The 18,360-nt window shown below is 34.1% G+C and overlaps 2 protein-coding genes across 2 annotated transcripts; one reads left to right on the top strand and one right to left on the bottom strand.

Moving 5' to 3' along the window:
• Nucleotides 1–1,563: 1,563 nt before the first annotated feature.
• On the bottom strand, nucleotides 1,564–7,146 carry TCP-1 (T-complex protein 1 subunit epsilon). Its single transcript, XM_004142909.3, has 9 exons — nucleotides 6,790–7,146; nucleotides 5,419–5,737; nucleotides 4,501–4,849; nucleotides 4,024–4,156; nucleotides 3,515–3,567; nucleotides 3,009–3,111; nucleotides 2,400–2,566; nucleotides 2,208–2,321; nucleotides 1,564–2,097 (listed from the first exon to the last, which is right to left on the bottom strand). The coding sequence occupies exons 1-9, from the start codon at nucleotides 6,986–6,988 to the stop codon at nucleotides 1,927–1,929; spliced, it is 1,608 nt and encodes a 535-aa protein (XP_004142957.2). The 5' UTR covers nucleotides 6,989–7,146; the 3' UTR covers nucleotides 1,564–1,926.
• A 6,771-nt stretch (nucleotides 7,147–13,917) lies between these two features.
• LOC101208321 (protein terminal ear1) lies at nucleotides 13,918–17,111 on the top strand. The gene is made up of 5 exons (XM_011651201.2): nucleotides 13,918–14,836; nucleotides 15,058–15,718; nucleotides 15,952–16,074; nucleotides 16,194–16,335; nucleotides 16,435–17,111. Exons 1-5 carry the CDS (start codon nucleotides 14,125–14,127, stop codon nucleotides 16,729–16,731), a joined length of 1,935 nt encoding a protein of 644 aa, XP_011649503.1. The 5' UTR covers nucleotides 13,918–14,124; the 3' UTR covers nucleotides 16,732–17,111.
• Nucleotides 17,112–18,360: the final 1,249 nt, after the last annotated feature.

The raw sequence follows: 18,360 nt of genomic DNA, 5'->3' as shown, positions 1-18,360 counted from the left end.
AGGAACTCTTCAATAATTATAAGATAAAGGCCACAATCCAAATCATGAAATCAAGGATGCAATTATGAACCTTTTGATTCAATTGTGTGGTACCAAATAAAGTACACAAAAGGGACATCCGCTAGGGAAAGCATTGAAAGAAAAAAGAAAGAAAGGTTATAAAAGCATTTTTGTTCATACACTTTAAAAAAAAAAAGCACATTTAATGAACAAATTTAGTTGTAAAGCATAACTTAACCTAACCTAACATTTCTTGTACTCTAAACAAATCTGTAACTTAAACCTTATTGTTTCTACTTTGTTATTTTATTGAATGTTCTTTAAAATATATATATATATATATGTTTGTCTTTTTCTTTCATGAAAATTATTGTTTATTATTATTATTTAACCAACTTGGATTAGAAGAATTAAGATTTATTAGAAGTTGATGTATTTAAAAGTATAAAGATTAGATTCAAAAAATGTTATTGATGCATAGACTAAGGTGAATTGTTTTTTGTTAATCAAACCATGTTATAACTAATAATGGTAAATTTAATATGTTTGTTTAGAATCAGAACTAAAAACAATCTAAAATCCAACTAATAAATAAAACAGTGAAGTTACAGGCCACCCAGAAGCATATAAAAGTGCAATGAAAAAGGTGTTCAATACGATAAAACTAACACCAATGGAAACAATAAGATAAATTAATAAAAGTGGGAAGATAAAAGTAAGGTTTGGATGACTGATAACAAAAGAGAAGGGGGAAAGGAATAGAGAAGTAATAGAGAAGAGAGAAACACAATGAATGGAGATAGATAGAAGTTGTTCCCTGTCAGAGCAAATACACATTGCGCTGTGGACTTTTGAGGCAAATGCAAACGACCCATAAATCACTGTCACACCCTCATTTATTGTTTATTACCTTACCATCTTCATTTTCCATTCAATTCTATTTAATGATTTCATATCAACTTCTGAGTTCTTTTAGTCACTACGTCTTTCATCTATGTCTATTTCAAAATGAGTTAGTCTTAGAAAGATTCATATATTATATAACAAAGAAAACAATAATATTAGTAATGGAGGACAGAGAAGAGAATTCAAATAATTTGTTTGGGGTAAATCTGAACCGTAGAACTTGCATACAGATGAGATCCTTGTCTTTTCCAATGGCCTACCTTTCCAAAATTTATCCTAACACCATTTCTATATAATAAATCTTATTTTCTTTTCCTTTGATGAGAAGTATATACGAATTTATAATAGACTTCCATGACACCATTTGAATGCATTTGTATTTCCCTGGGGCAAGGAACATGGGGAAACAGACTTTATAATAAGATCCCACCAAATTCTTTTTGAGCAGAATTATATTATTCACATTTTAAAATTAATAAACGAGAACGTCTAACCATACAAAATAATTACTATTCAAATACCCAAAACACCATTGTGTTCTTTCAAAAGAACCAACCAACCGAACCTCTTTAACCTAATATAAACTCTCGCCTAAGAGTTAGAGATAGAGATAGAGATTAAAGGGAACAGAGCAAAGGGAACGGCCGATGAAGACGGTTCATACAAAGCATTCCTCCATCCATTGATAATAAATATACCAAATCCGAGAAAATGGAAGATAGCACCAAAACAGTTGGTGAACGATGTCACTTTGCTCATGTATAAACCAGACTAACCAAGAGAAGGCTTAGGCTTATGTCGAGCTCGTCCTTTACATTCACACAAATAATAATAATCTATCATTCCCAAAAAACCATACACTCTGAAATTTTAAATAATGGCAGCCAAAATTCTAAGGTACACAACATTACCCTACTATAACTAAGAGTAAAAAGGAGTCTCACGTCACTGACAACTGTGCCATGCATGCCATTAGAAAGCCATGGCCAACAAGTGAAGACAGCAAAAACCACAAATGCGTTAATAGTCCGAAGGAGAAATGACATCATCAATCTTCAGAATCATCTTCACGACCTGAGTTGCCAGTAAAATCTGTTGTTGCTTACCGATCAAAGTCTCAAATACGTTTTGCTCCCTCATGTCATTTGTGCCAATATCATTGCAGTCAATTCCACAATAAGGATTGTTCTCCTGAATATTAAATCCAAGTTAATGATGAACCCTTTGCGCGAAGTTGATGCTTAAAATCACAAATATTAAGTTTGAGTCAGTGATTTGAGATGGTTATTGTTCACACTAACCTTAATTTGCTGAGATTTTACAGCCGAAAGTGTTTCAATGGGTTGTAATCCACTGTTCTCCGCAAGTGCCATTGGAACAGCGTCCAGAGCATCAGCAAATGCCCTAATAGCATACTGCAAAAACAAAGGGAGAAAATATTCAGCATCATTTGTCCATTAAGACAGGCTACGGACAAGACAGAAGCCTCATACCTGCTCAACTCCAGGGTATTTATCAGCAGCTGTCTCAACAGCAACTGAACAAGAAATCTCAGCTGAGCCACCACCGTATACTATGGAGTTATTGCGAATGAGATTTCTAGCCACACATAAAGCATCATGGATACTGCGTTTTGTCTCTTCTATCATCATTTTGTTACCTACAACAAACCATCAATGATACAGCTCATGAGTTTATGATCATCAAAGGTCTTGAACCAAGATTTTAACTTGTGTTCATTCGTTTCCATCATTTAATTTTTATTCTCTCATATTTTACATTTTTTTCCATCTTTCCTGCCTTTTAATATATAAGTACAACAGCTGGTCAACTTGTGTTAAACTGGATACTGCATTACTGCTACATATATTAAGCACATACAGTCAAGAGCCCGGTTCACTTTTAACCATAATGCTTTAAACTGAGCACCACTAGAAGTGAGTAGTCTGAACTACTAGGCCAAACTCAATTGTATCCAACTAACCATCATTTCTCTAACTAGTTGTCAAACTCTACAGCCTAATCTATCATTTATCAGTCAGCATAAAAAAGCTAAAATAAATTACTTGAAGAATAAACAGAATAACAAAGAATCTACCAACCTCCACGGATAAAAATAGTCACGGCCCTTGAATTTGCACAATGTTCAATGTATAGCATCCGATCTTTTGTTGTACCAAATGATTTTTCTCGAACCAAGCCAGCCTTTAAAATAGGAGAAGAAAAAGATATTGTTGTGAGTTAGAGAATAGCTTGTAATATAGAATAAGCTCAGATAAAAAAAAAAGTTGCTTAAATTCAGACAAACATAAGCTACAACGAATATTTGATTATTTCATAATCCAAATAAGTCACAAAAGAGGAATTGGCTGATTAAAACATAAGATCAACATAAATATATATTTCATCCAAATAAATTCCATATGGTTTGCACAGCAAATCCCTGCCTATCGACCATGAAGTATACATGTATATTCTACATTTAACAAGTTAAGCACACATGCTAAGTTGCTAGCAAGAATGAAATTCAAAAAAAGAAATTATGTAATGCTTAAAATGACCAAAAAATATTCTAAAGACAAATGAAAAGTGATTAGAATCAGGATACCTTTCCAAGTTTCTCTGATGTCAATTCTTGGAACCTAGGGACTATCCTCCCACCTACAAAGTAAATAATACAACAATTTGAACAAATAAGTAAAACACATTACCCACAGTGAACAATACTTTAAAAATGAGGATTAACTTTAGCTTAATTCATTTTCTTGGCAAGCAATTTGGATTGAAAACAATGATTAAGACATCAACTAATTCGCGATCCAATTAAAAATTAAAAGAATTTCGAATTTTTGCCTTGCCATTCAATCAACAAATTAGTCAAGGATGAGGTGTCACTTGTGACAATTAAAAAACAAAATGCTCCTTTTTCAAACAAAAAGTCAAAAAACTCAAAATGTTTCGTCACAAAACTCGAGAAAATGGGAATCCCAAGAAGGAAACATTATCAGGGGTTAAAACCAAAGGCTGCTAAGTTGCATCTAAGGGTTCTCAGAGAGCCCAACCCCAAGGGTCCCCACATGAGTAATCTCATATGCTGATAAACTAATTGAGACAAACCTGTGGCTATCGCTATCAACTCTAGCTCCACACCACCAACCCATCTCACAGCTGGCAAATTTCGGTGCATGAGAAGATGATTTGCCTCATCATCAAATCCCCATTGACAAATAACTAATGTAGCACCAACATCCTGAAACAAAAATGTATTAGCAAAACCATAAAATAAATCTTTTGTGAGAAGAAAGAAAGAAAACCTAATTCTCATTGTTACCAGTGGGAACACCAAAAGAAAAAATAAAAGAATAAGACAATGCAAAGGAAAATTATTAAAAGAACCCGAGGGGAATATCTCTTGAAATATAAGTAGTACAAGTCCAAAAAAATCATTGAAATTGTAGGGAAGAACTCCCTCTTCCATGAAACCTTTCTATTCTCTACTAAGCTATATCCCAAGCCAAAAAGACAACAAAGTAGATTATAGTATTACATTATCAGAAAATTTCATAGAACCAGATTTAGCATTTAATGTTCTACCTTGCATTTCTGCACCATGTCATCGAAGTACTTCTGTTCCTGTAGTCTCAATGTCTGAAACTTCTCCACTGTATCAATATCAACCTTATGCTTTGTCTTGGGCTTAGGAGGCTCAAACGGGCAAGTCAATATGGCAATCTTAGCATCTTCAATTTGCTTAGGCATCTGAGGGTGACTCATGTCCTTGTCAACAATAATACCATATACAAGTTCAGTATCTTCTAACTTTCCCCCTACTTTCCCCTCGACTTTAATCAAGTCTAGGTTAACATCCCTTCTTTCGAGATCTGCCACAGCAACAACTGCTTTAACAGCAATTTCTGCTAAACTACGCTTACAACGATTCACACTGCAAGATAGGAAAAAGGCTATAAGAGGCATCGAAGTCACAATACATCATAATAATATTCATCAACCATCTATCTTTAGCCTGCAAAATTATATCGTAAGATCATTTGACTGCCCGTAAACAAAAAGCTAAATTACTAGAGCTTTCTATTTTCATAATATGATCACTGGTGCAACATTAATAATACTTCCAAATTAGGAGAAAACCATGGTGTTGAAAGCTTTCATCTGTTCATGTTACACAACCGAACCAATACACTTGACCATTAATTAAATTACAATTTATGATAACTGAATTAATGATACTTGATTGCATGTATGAGAGCACAAGACTAACATACGAGAAAAGCAAGGTTAAAAACTATTATCAAACAACTGTTACAATAAACATAACATGCATCCATGACTGTAGTCTGTGCAACATCATTTAAAAATCAAGAATGTTGATGCCATAATGAACCAGCAAAGTATACTGGACTCGTTTTTTTTTTCTTTTTTTTTTTTTGGCTCCCTTATAAGAAATGACTTTCATTAAGATAAAAATGAAAGAATAGAATCACATCACCGTACATCTTTGATGATAAAGTGGTCATGCAAGTTTGAATCAAAGGCTCTAAGTTTTTCTCTCCAAAATCAAACTTTTGTGCAATATGCTCCAGATGGTCAACAGCTATCCTGGAGGCCAGCTCATAACCCTCCGCAACTCGAATGGGATGAATTCCACGTTCTAATAATCGCTCAGCCTGTTCCAAGAGTGCACCAGCCATTACAACCACCCCAGTAGTGCCATCACCAATCTCATAATCCTGACTTCGAGACAACTCAACCATCAATTTGGCAATTTGATTGTCAACATCCATCTGCTCCAAGATTGTTGCACCATCATTTGCTGAAAAAGACATAACAAGTGGAATTTACTGGAAAATAAACCAACAAAAGAAAATAGTTCAAACTTCTACGACATTAAACTTTGATAACATAAATGAAACAAACTTACAACAACTGGAATTTTCTTATGAACAGAACTAACAAGACATCAAACATATTTAAAGAAAATATTATTGACTACAATGTAGAAGTGTATTGTTTCCAGCTACATCTCCGACGAATGCCAAAAATTAACATATTGGGCAAATGTTTGGACATGATTTCAGGTATTCAAAATCTATAAAGATAATGAATGAAGTCACATGCTAAGCCCAAAACTTCAAATCTCAAACTATAAAAAATAAATTAATTAATAAATATAAACAAAAACCAAAACGACTACTTATGAATTCTCCTATGGCTCAAAATAAAACCACCAAAAGGGAAGGAAAAAAAAATGCCTTGATATAATGTCCAGGCTCCTGCCCTTAAGAGGACATAGTGCTATCCTTAAGTTTGGCCTGAACTTTTTCGACCTTTATTATTTCTCCGAAAGAAGAATAGTATCCATTTCAAGTATCAAAGGGGATGCGATGTACGAACTCAAACTGAACACTACGGAATGAACACGAGACAGTGATCAAAATCACGGCCCTTTATGAAATATTACCCTTCTGCTAGTGATCATTAACTCGTTTACACGGTGTAACTTGTTTCTTGGTCATCAAAGCTACATTTATTATCAACAAAGCCCTAGTTAACTACATTATTAGCTAACTATAACCACTCAAATTCAGACATACTACTTCCCAAAGTTACAGACCAGCAAGAGCGAGTATAAAAATAAAAACCAATAAAAGATCAACGATTTTATTTAAACGCCGAGTATAATAGCATGCTCACGTTCAAGTGCCAGTAACCCATAAAGATGCAATGTCCAGATTCAAAGAAAGGAGTAAAGAACAACACATTTCGTTCTAAAATCCAATAAAAGAAAGCAAGAATTAAAAAAAAAAAAAAAAAAAAAGAGAGAGAGATTAGAAGTGAGAAGTAGAGGAAATGAGGGAGACTAACTTATTGTAACGTCCCCATCGGGGCTCTGGAGCATCTTGTCCATACCCTTAGGACCAAGAGAGGTCCTGAGGATACGAGCAACAGCTTTACCAGAAGCAATGTTAGCCTTCTGGGCATCGAGACCCCTCAACCTGGTCTTCTGCTCCTGCTCCTTCAAGATTATAAAAGGCCTTCCATACTCATCAAAAGCGAGCGCCATGACTGAGTGGAGAAGAGGTTAACTCTGGGAGGATTAAGGAGTTCCAGATCGTTTATATCTATGAAATGGATCTCCGACCGTGAATTAGAGAACAGAGAGAAGCTATTGGGAATGGAACTGGTGGAGAGACAGTAGCGGGAGGGTTTTAGAGTTTCCCTCCTTCCAGAAAGCCCTAATTGAATCCATCTCCCTCTTTATGGGCCTCCCTCTTGTTTTGGGCTGCGGTTCTGGGCCATTACGCCCGGTTACGTGGTTTTTTAAAAATGGATAGTTGCAAATTTAACAATTAAATTCAAAATAATTAAGTATATAGCAACATTTTAAAAAAATTGCAAATATAGTAAAATTTGTCAAATCATATCAATGATATAGTCTATCAGTAATATAAGTCTATCGGCGATAGTTTTGCTATATTTGCAATTTTTTTTAAATGTTCCTATATTCTTAATTATTATTTCTCAAATGTCCATTCATTATAATTACCCTTTTGAAAAGGTTAATTATAAGGGATAACTGCTAATTAGCGATTAGATTTAAAATAATTAAGTATATATCAACATTTTAAAAAATTTGTAAATATAACAAAATTCTATCAATGATATAAGTATATTATCGATAGACTATGCTACAAATATTACTCTATCACTGATAAACCATACGAAGTTTATCAGTGATAGTTTTGCTATATTTGCAGTTTTTTAAAATTTTGTTGTATCCTTAATTTTTATTGCTGAAATGGTTATCAATTGCAATTTCTCTAATTATATAATGGATAGTTGCAAATTTAGCAAAATAATTAAGTATATAACAACATTTTAAAAAAATTGCAAATATAACAAAATTTATCTAATTCTATCAATAATAGAAGTCCATCACTAATAGACCGACCCTATTGTAAATATTGAACTATAATTGATAGATCATACAAATCAATAACAATTAAGGATACAACAAATTTTTAAAAAAATTGCAAATATAGCAAAATTTATCTAATTTTATCAATAATATAATTATATCACTCATAGACCGACCCTATTGTAAATATTGAACTATAACGGATAGATCATACAAATCTATTAGTGATACAAGTTTATCAGCAATAACCTTGCTATATTTACAAAAAAAAATGTTATTATATTATTAATTAATTATTATTCATAAAATGATCATCAATTATAATTAACTTAATTTAATCAATAATAATTAATATAACAACATTTTAAAAAAATTGTAAATATATCACAAATTTATATGATATTCTTGCCGATAAACTTTTACCAATTTAGTTATATTTACAATATTTTTAAAATGGTGTTATATACTTAATTATAGTTTCTTGATGTTGGTGTTTTTAGTTTTTAAAGTTTAGAAATGTTTATTGAGTTAATTTTAAAAAATAAAGCATTACTAAACAATGTGCCAGTAGCTAATTCAAAAGTAAAAATTATATTATTCAAATTTACTTTTTCAATATTCCATACCTTTCCTTTGTTGTTTTAAACTATTGATAAAAAACATGTAATGAAAAAAATGAGAGGTGAGGCTTGTTTTTCAAAAAATCTTAATCTATTTTATATTGCTATTTTTTTTTTTTTTTTTTTTTGCATTTGCATTTGGGTGCTTAGAGTGACATGTACACAATCAAATGCAACTATTGCTATTTGAATTATTAGTCAATACAAAAAAGAGAAAAAATCAATTAATGTTACTTAAGGCATGGTCCAAACCCTAAACATAAAACAGAAAAGTTTTCATGGGGTTTCTAGTGTTTCAAAAAGAAAAATCAAATCCTACCATTTAAGGTCGATCAATTAAGCTTGTGGAGTTTCATGGCATTGAAAAAAGAAAATGATTGTGAACAACTAGACACTAGTGTTTTCTTTTAGCACTCATAGCCACACGTATTACAACACTATTAATATTGCACAAATTATGGACAAAATGCAACGTTATAAGATTAATTTTCATAAACAACCATCAACCCCAAATCAAATAGCAATGATAAATTTGATATATCGTGATCACAAAACACCGTTATATATATTAATCCTATTTTTAAAACTAACAAATATTTTGAACAAACACTTTCCCTTTTTATGTAAATCCTATTTTTAAGAAACAGTTGGATTCAATGGCTTTTCGCTCACAATACGCACAGCCTTAGGTTTCCCGCAAAACGCTAACAAAATCCTCAACTCCCAAGCGAGATTATCGTCAATCAATAGATATATAAACGCCTCTCCTCCCCACTTTCAAATCACACCTTCACAATTCCTTAGCAGTTCTTCACATTCATTCAAAGAACTGCACGTTCCTTCAATAACCCAAAAACAAAAACAACATAAAACAAAACAAAACCCAAAAAAATGGCACGCCAATTTGTTGTCTTTGCTTTGGTCCTCTTCGCCGTCATCGGCTTCACCTGCGCAGCCACACCTGCCGAAGCTCCCAAGGGCTCTGCTGACACCGCTGGAGTTGGAGCTCAATTGGCTCCAGGAGCCGAAAACGAGATTGGAAACACCGAGGGGGCTGATGCACCCGCCGGCAGCGAGGATGTGGTTGAAGCCCCTGTGGGCGGACCTGGTGCTACAGCAGGTGGATTTGTCCCTGCTCCAGCTCCCAGTGCTGCCTCTGCCCTCGAATTCTCTGCCGCTGCTGCCGTTACCGCCGTTGCAGGATTTTTCTTCTTCTTCTAATTAAGTGGACGACAGATTTCATTTGATTCTCGTCGCGTGCTTTCATATTTTTAATGATTTACCATTGTTTCTCAATTGGAAATTTGAATAAAAGAAATTAAAATAAGTGAGGGTTAGTAAAATTTGCACTTTTTTTCTCTTTTATTTCTCTTTTCTTCTTACCCTTTTCCCTCTTCATAAACCACCAATTGGATTCACTATTAAATTTAAACCTCTAAGATTAATAATATGGCTTTAACATAATCAATTATTAAACGACAAAAAAATTACCGCATATTAATTTCAATTATACCAAGATTGCAGTAACCAACAGATATTAATCTTTGGATTTGTGCATTTTTAATGTTTCTGAGGTTGATGATCGTTCTATTAGAGTGTGGTTTTGAAGCTAAAAAGTGATATTTTATGGTCTGTTTCTTATGTTGTTATGGCATACAAATATAGTAACATTAGAAATGAATGATGATCAGTTGATTTGGAACTGAGGGTTTATAATAGAATTGGCATTTGTGCAGCTATATACATACATACATATATATATATATATATATGTATGTATGTATGAGAGTATAGAGTAGGAGTAGGAGTAGGCCTTCCTTTAAATGTTAGATAGGTGGAGGTCTATCTGGACTTTATTTTGCTAACTGCAGTGTGCTCCAAAATGTAATTATATGCTGTTTAATAACTTTAGCATGGGTAAACCTGATCCCAACATAATTATAATAATATTAATATTAATGCCAGTAAGGAGTGAGTTCAGAGGAAATGAGTCATAAAATTCAAAATGTGCAGCAGCAGCGTAGCCTCTACATATAGGATTTGATTGTATGTGTGTAAGATGAGTTTTGGCGATGAGTCTGCCTCAGTCCCTTCTGTTTTACGCACTCCCCAGTCGACTTATTATTATACATTATAATATATGGTTGCAACTAGGCAGCAGCTAAAGCCTACATGCATGAGCCAGCTTGCATGCATGGGTCATCTCATTTCTCATTATTCCATTTATAATTCTTTCACACCCAGAATATTCTTCTTCCTTTTAGTATTTTTTATGCTCGTTTTGGAGTAATGTCTTTGATATTTACAAAAAAATAAGTTAAATATATTTTAAGAAAGATTTCAATTAAAGACTTTAATGGTTCTCCACCATGACCATGAATCTCACTTCAGTTACATATGATTGTACATAATCTTAAACTTCTTAATGAAACAAAATAAAATGTGGTATGAAATCGTCTAATTATATGTATTTGGGATTCCAGAGGAAAGATGGATATCTCTATATCTAGCAAATAAATCTAATCTAGAGATTTTCTATGTACATATATATTGTTTGAAATGAAAGGATTCTACGAGAATATTCTACCGAATTAGGCCTAAAAAGTTATATTTTGAGAGTTTTGCAAAAATGGTAAAACACACAAGTCCAATCCAATTTCACAAGGTGAAATACAACTTTAAATCTTGCACACTTCACTTCACAAATTATCAAGGTTTGTTGCTACCACCCCCTTCCCTTCTAATTTCTTCATTGCTGTCGAATATACATAGAAATGTTAATTAATAACATATATCCCACATATATGGTTGATATGCATAACAATATATTTGATAAAGATATTAAATATTTTTAATAAAAACAATGTAGTTATATTTGATAAGTACTACATGAACAAGACAAATCGTATATTACATACTTGACAATACATGCAATGCATATTTATATATTTTTTAGTACATATATTACTACTACTAGCATATTCAATACGTGTTTTTCTGTGTGCATGTACACGTCGTTTTATCCTTCAAAGCTTCTCATCGATTTTTACTCTTCTTTTCTTCCACGATGACGGTGACTCAAACGTAGCCCAAGAAAGAAAAACCCATATTCCCATATTTTATGGTTACCAGTTAAGCTAACAAAAATGCTCCACTACCTTGAGATCATGAGAGTTACACATAACCACAAACTCAGTGTTAGACGAATTTGAAAGCTTGGACGGATTCAAGAGAGGTGGGACGAGCGACAGATTTAAAAAAGAGGGTGTAAGCAGCGATGGATGCATGGGCATGGCAGGCAGGCGGAATATAATTTGATCAGTTCTATAAGATCGATTGCATATAGTATATGAAATATTTTGTTTATCAATCAATGTGCTACTTTATTTTTTAAAAAATAATGCTGGTTTGAAGTGGGACATAGTGATAATTAAATATTAAAATTGTCGTATAGTTGTAATGTTGGGCATGAAGCTCCAGAAAACAGGGTGTGGGTGGAGAACAAAAGCAACGTAGCTTTTTAGAGAGAGAGAGATAGTACGTGGCCCATCACCTAATTAATTATCGTTCATAGTGTCAATGGGGAACACAAATACAGACACACCATCCTAAATTGCTACCCACCTTTCCTTTTTATATTTTCCCTCGTTTCCCTCCTTAATTACATTCTAATTAACCCAAATTAGTTAATTAATTACTTTTTCTTTTTTCTGCTTTGATATTATAATGCAAAAATTCGAATGACAAATTGTTTTTTAATTACTTCCCATTGTCAGAGAATTAATAACGGGCTGTTTGGAAGTATTGATGATCGAATAATCACCTTTGCCTAAAATTAAACCATACCTAATGATATATCTATTTTTAGACACGAGTCCGCATATTCTAAAAAAGACTCATAATTGTTTTAGTTTGATAATTGGTGGATGAACATAGGAATATTTTTATAACCATATTCTAAAAAAATATCGAGGTGGACAAATTATTTGTGGTAAAATTGAGGGAATTCTTCTTAAAAAGAACACTTGCTTTTTTTTTAAATTTGTTTGGTTAAGAGTGTACTACCTGTGGATTTAACAATATATTATTTTGGTGTACACGTGTCTTGTACCATATGTCTTCTAATAAGCCTTCACTAATAAACCTGGGGCGACCTCATAATAAATATTCAACCTAATACATTTTAATAAACACATTTTTCTTTACATACAAATTTTGATAAATAAGAAATACAGAAAAGCAACTAATACTTATTGGGTAACTATTTTTCAAAAAACAAAATATATTTTTGGTTCACTTTATGTATCTTTAGAAAGTAAAATAAAATATAATAGAGTAGGCATGAGTTTGCACTATAACTTATACTATTCCCACATTTTTTCATCTGATAGAAGTAAATAATATTTGAGATTAGGGAAGAAAAAAGAAAACAATAAAGTGAAGGGTGAAAGGAGAGTGATAGGTTGGGAAGTCCATCGAAATTCCAATTCCAAGTTGGGAGAGAGAGAGAGAGAGGATCCAGAAAAAGGAAAAAGGAAAAGAGAAAATAAAGCAATGGAATGGAATGGAATGGAAGGGAGGGAGAGAGGGATTTGGTAGGCTATATCTGACCCTTTTCAGTAGCAATGGAATGCCATAGCTGCCCTTCCCCTATACTCTCCACAAAAGTCCCCTACATTCCTAGGGCTATGTACCCTCCAACAAGCTTCTCACTCAACACAACACCCCTTTTACATTTCTCTTTTCCTCACCTCTATACTATATTTGCTTAAACAATACAGTTCTTTCTCTCTCTCTCTTCCCTCTTTTTTCCCATAAACATTTAGCCATTCATTTCGTTGAATCTACACATTTCCCATAATTGCATCGATAACAAAGAACTAGAAGTAAGTGTAGTATTAAGTATTGTATTCTCCCTGTAGGTAGTTGTTGTGAAGTATGAATCATGTTAAAAAAACCGATATTAAAGTTTATTTATATAGTGTAAATAGTAAAAAAGAAAAGGGGTAAATAATAAATATAATATATTGAAAAAGAAGGATTAAGTAAAGATAACAATAAGAAGGGGTGCCTTGAAAGTTGAAGAGAAGAGGGAAGAAAAACGAGGAGTCGGACAAATGAAATAAATGTATGAAGAAAAAGAAGAAAGAAAAAGGAAAAACAAAGCAATTAGGGAAAAAAGATACAAAAAATATATAAAGGGAAATAAAAGGAAAGAGGGAAATGAAATACATATAAAGTATTATATTATATTATTTGACATTGGGCAAACGCGCGACGGAGATACGTGGCGGTTCTACCTTTTTGTCCCTTTCCTTGCCCTTCCCAAACATTCGTACGGTTCTTTTTTTTTTTTTTTTTCTTTCTTTCCCATTACCTCTCAAGGGTAATTTTGTAATTACACTTTAAGGTCACTTTCATTCCATATCGCTCTCTTTGAGCAACCCTTCTGCTACTTCAAAACGGATGTGTGCTCATTCAGCAAACACCCAAACAAACCCATCTTCTTCTTATTTTTTTTCTTATTTTGTTCATCGGAATTATTTAGGGTTTATTCTTTTCTCTGGAGATAATCTTTTCGTCGGAATACGACTTGTCTGACCCCAGGTTTTATCCGCCGGGTTTTTCAGCCGGCGTTCGTTTTAAGCGATTACGTCGGTCATGGGAGAAACTGGTGTAATCCGCCTTCAGAAAAGTTTGGACCCGGCTGCTCAAGAGTTCAGACCAGGATACGTTACTAACCTGCCCGCTTTGTTCGGGCCGCCGGTCCGTCATGTTTACTATTCGTTCGGAACTCCGTTTCCACCGTCGACTAATGAACTGCAAGTGGAACCGTTTTGTAATTCGGTGTTAACGCGTTCTCCTAATTTTCCGATTGATTTTAATACGGCGTTTGTTAATCCAGTGGAGGATATTGCGGTGCCGGAGGTTCAGCCTCTGTCGTCCTCTCCGACTCGGTCGCTGTTACTGAGTGCGGTACCGAGTGACGTCAGCGAGTCGGTTGTGCGAAGGGATTTGGAATGCTTTGGGGATGTTAGAGGGGTTCAGATGGAGAGAATCAGGAATGGAATCTTGACGGTGCATTATTATGATCTGAGGCATGCAGAAAAAGCTTTTCGTAAGATGAGGAGCCAAAATTTGATGCGTCGAAAACAATTTCGTAATCAACATTCTAGGTTTTTGCAGAACAATTTCGACACACCGCCACGGTTGGCTCGTGCCCTAATCGGTGGCTGTGATGTGTGGGCTGAATTTGTTATTCCGACGAGTAACGCCGCCGTACCGGACGGGAACAACCAGGGCACGATCGTTGTTTTCAACTTAGATTTGGGTGTCTGCGCTTCTACTCTTAAGGAAATCTTCGAGCGTTTTGGTAATTTTCTTTCTCGTTTCGGTGGGGACGCTTGTGGGGCTCATGTTATTAAATCCGATGCCAACTCTTTTCTTACTTTATGGTCTCTGTCAGATGCCTTTTGATGATTATACAGTAATTCTTTTGTTGTTTTTTTTAGTGTGCGAGGGGGGAGGGTTTTTTTTTTTTTTGTATTTTCTTTTCCTGCTTCGCTTTTCTGATTCCTTTTTCTTTGGAGCAAGGCCCTGTAAAGGACGTTAGGGAGACGCCATTGAAGAAGCATCAACGGTTCGTTGAGTTTTTTGATGTCAGAGATGCCGCGATGGCTGTTAAAGAGATGAACGGTAAGGAAATTCATGGCAAACCGGTCGTCGTTGAGTTCAGCCGTCCCGGTGGAAGTGGCCGAAAATTCTTCAACCCCATGATCGCCTCCGGAAAATTAGGCGCTAGACAACACCAGCAGCCTCTTCCGGCTCGGCCTTGGAAGCTATCTGGTCGTTTCAACGACCCCCCACATCGCTCATCCTATTCGGAATCTCAACTTTCTCCCAAGAAGGTGCAATGTATGAATGCCCGGAGATTAACTTACGCGGATACACTAGTGGATAAGTTACATCCATTGAATTGCAGTGGAAATATTGTAAATGAAATTGAAAGAAGAGGTTCCGTTGGCACTTGGAGGAGGATGAATTCAAAGAAGATCATCAATAGGAAATCGGTAACCAGCTCAAAACAAGAAGTGTCTCCTCAACCCAGGATTAGTATTAGGTTGAGGAAAAATAGTTTCTTGAGGAAATCTGACCCGTGTTTCTTAATAAGCGAAAACACCATGGAACCAGAAGCATCGGATTGCAGAGATTGCAGAACCACTGTTATGATTAAGAACATACCCAACAAGTACAAGTGAGTTTTCTTTTTCCATTCTTTATGTATATTTCTATTTCTAAGAAACGAGCTCAATAATTTTCTTGAAAAACGTTTTCAAACCTAGTCAAACTCTAGGGACTAAAAAAAAACACGTTTCCATTTTGAAGCAAACGACAGAAGGATTTCTGAACTGGCCTAAAAGTTATATTTCTTTCAAGAAATTATAAATGTAAGTCATGGACTAATGGAAATGAACATAAAATTGGCAGTCTGAAGTTATTGTTGAAGACTCTGGACAAGCACTGCATGGAGTGCAACGAGGAGATAAACAACGATGGCAAAGGACTGCCTTTGTCCTCCTATGATTTCGTATATCTTCCAATTGACTTCATGTGATTATCTTTCTTTCTTCATTTGTCATTTTTTGGTCTGACTTTCATAGAATACATGTTTATTTAATGATTAATACAAATTTCTTGTTTTTTTTTTTTTTCCCTCTTTCAAACTGCAGCAATAAATGCAACGTTGGATATGGGTTTGTGAATATGACCTCCCCCCAAGGAGCTTGGAGACTGTACAAAGCTTTCCATCTTCAAGCATGGCAAGTCTTCAACTCCAGGAAAATCTGCCAAGTTACCTACGCTAGACTTCAGGTGTGTGGTGGGTGGGTCATAGGTATATGATTCGTTTGCCCCATTAATTATCAAAGTTATCGATCTTATAAAAACTGTTTTGGTTTTTGTGTTTAATAGGGGTTAGAAGCACTCAAGGAACATTTTAAGAACTCTAAATTTCCGAGCGAAATGGATGAGTATGAGTTGCCGGTGGTGTTTTCGCCTCCTCGTGATGGTATTCAACTAACAGAGCCGCTCCCCGTCGCCGGTAACGTTCATGTTGTTGGTGCACATACATCAACAGGTGAAATTGGTGGCCATGAAGATCGGCTGGGTGATACCACAGCCGCTGATCAATCGTTGGAGCTAGTGCCGTGTGGCGGTGGTGATAATGGTGATGAGGAAGGAGACAGCAAGAGATCAGAAGATGGGTGATCAACACACCGCCGCACCAAACTGTACAAAAAATCAGAAACAGAACTCAAAATGATGACGGGTGTTGCGTTGGAGGTTGGGAGCAGTCTTTATGTCGTCGTACAAGGGCTCATCTCAGATCATCCACCTTGTTTAACTGACTATCCATCACTTCCTAGGGGTTTCTTTGATATTCTATGCTCTATTTCAGCTTTACCCAGTTGAGGTTTTGTTCATATTTCGATGGTAGTCTAGAAGATCGTGTAGGTGGAACTGTCCATGTCCATGTCTCTTTCAATTATGTGGGTCCTTAAAATATAATGTTTTCTAATATGTTTATCATATGTTATTAATTTTGTTTTTTATAGTATGTTGGCATTACAAAACATCTTTTTTCATTCTATCTTATTTGTTCATATTATAATATAATCAACAACGAATGGAAACGGAGGCAGGCAACTTGGGAAGACGTAACAACACTCTTTGTTTTTTATGTTAATATTAGGCGAGAAAGACTTAGATGACCTAATGAGATTTGATCCATTTTAGAGGACGTTTCAATACGTTTTGTTCATCATGTTAATCCCAGCATGTTTCTTTTAAGTTTTGGTTCGACTTTGCTCTCTTTTTTTTTATTGCAATGCTGTCAACACAATTTTACATACAGAATTATTAAAAAGTTAAAACCCACAAAAACAAGCTTATATACCCCATATTTAGGAACAATAATGAATAGTTGTAAGGGTATGTTTACTTGTCATGAAAAGTAACTCAATGACCACCTCCCTATAATCTTTCCTCAACTCTTCAATTACATGGTTTTCCATCTTCTTATATTCTCTAATTCTAAAATGAGATTTGCTTTGGTAGCATGCCACAAAAACTCGATGTCAACCACATGTTTAAATTTTAATATGATGGCCATTGTTAATGTGATTATGGGGTTTTGACTAATGGTTAATAAACAAATGTTAAACCAGAATTGATGATTTGACAAATTTACAAACAATTCATTTTAATATTATTATAATTTTATTTTATTTAGTATAGTTATGATAAGTTACCAAGTTTATCATTAATTTTATTCTAAATGGTGCGATCGTAATAATTATACGTTTTACTAAATTAAAAAATTTATAAGATTTTTTTTTCTCCATCTTAATCATTATTATATGTATGCTTATTATTTAAATTTTCTTTTAAAATTAGATGTGGTTGTGATTAATTTTTTTAAATAGCAAATAAACAATTGAATCGATAGTTATTATAGTTTTACACATCAATAAATATATTATATTATAGTAATGAATTAATAAAAATACTCCTTTTCACATAATAATGACAACAGCAAGAGATTTCATGAGGGTCATAGTGGGTTTTGGTTGAGTTGATTTTTGCCAAAGCAGGACTCTTAAAATGGGTGTGGTTATAGAATTTTAATCTTGATTAATAGGATACTTTGTTAAGATTTAACTCATTAATTTTTATTTTTCTCCATTAACAAATAAGTTGAAATATATGTAGGATTTTATTTTAATTATTCAAATGGGTAGTTTGTTTTACTTCCTTATAAAAATAACAATTACCATAACATAAAAAACTTCTGATATATATTTTTAAAAGTACAATAGTTAATATTTTCATTCCTCT

The sequence above is a fragment of the Cucumis sativus genome, chromosome 2, assembly GCF_000004075.3.
Source record: "Cucumis sativus cultivar 9930 chromosome 2, Cucumber_9930_V3, whole genome shotgun sequence".
Taxonomy (NCBI): domain Eukaryota; kingdom Viridiplantae; phylum Streptophyta; class Magnoliopsida; order Cucurbitales; family Cucurbitaceae; genus Cucumis; species Cucumis sativus.
The sequence above is the reverse complement of the archived record's forward strand: the minus strand, read 5'-3'. Positions and strand labels throughout refer to the sequence as shown.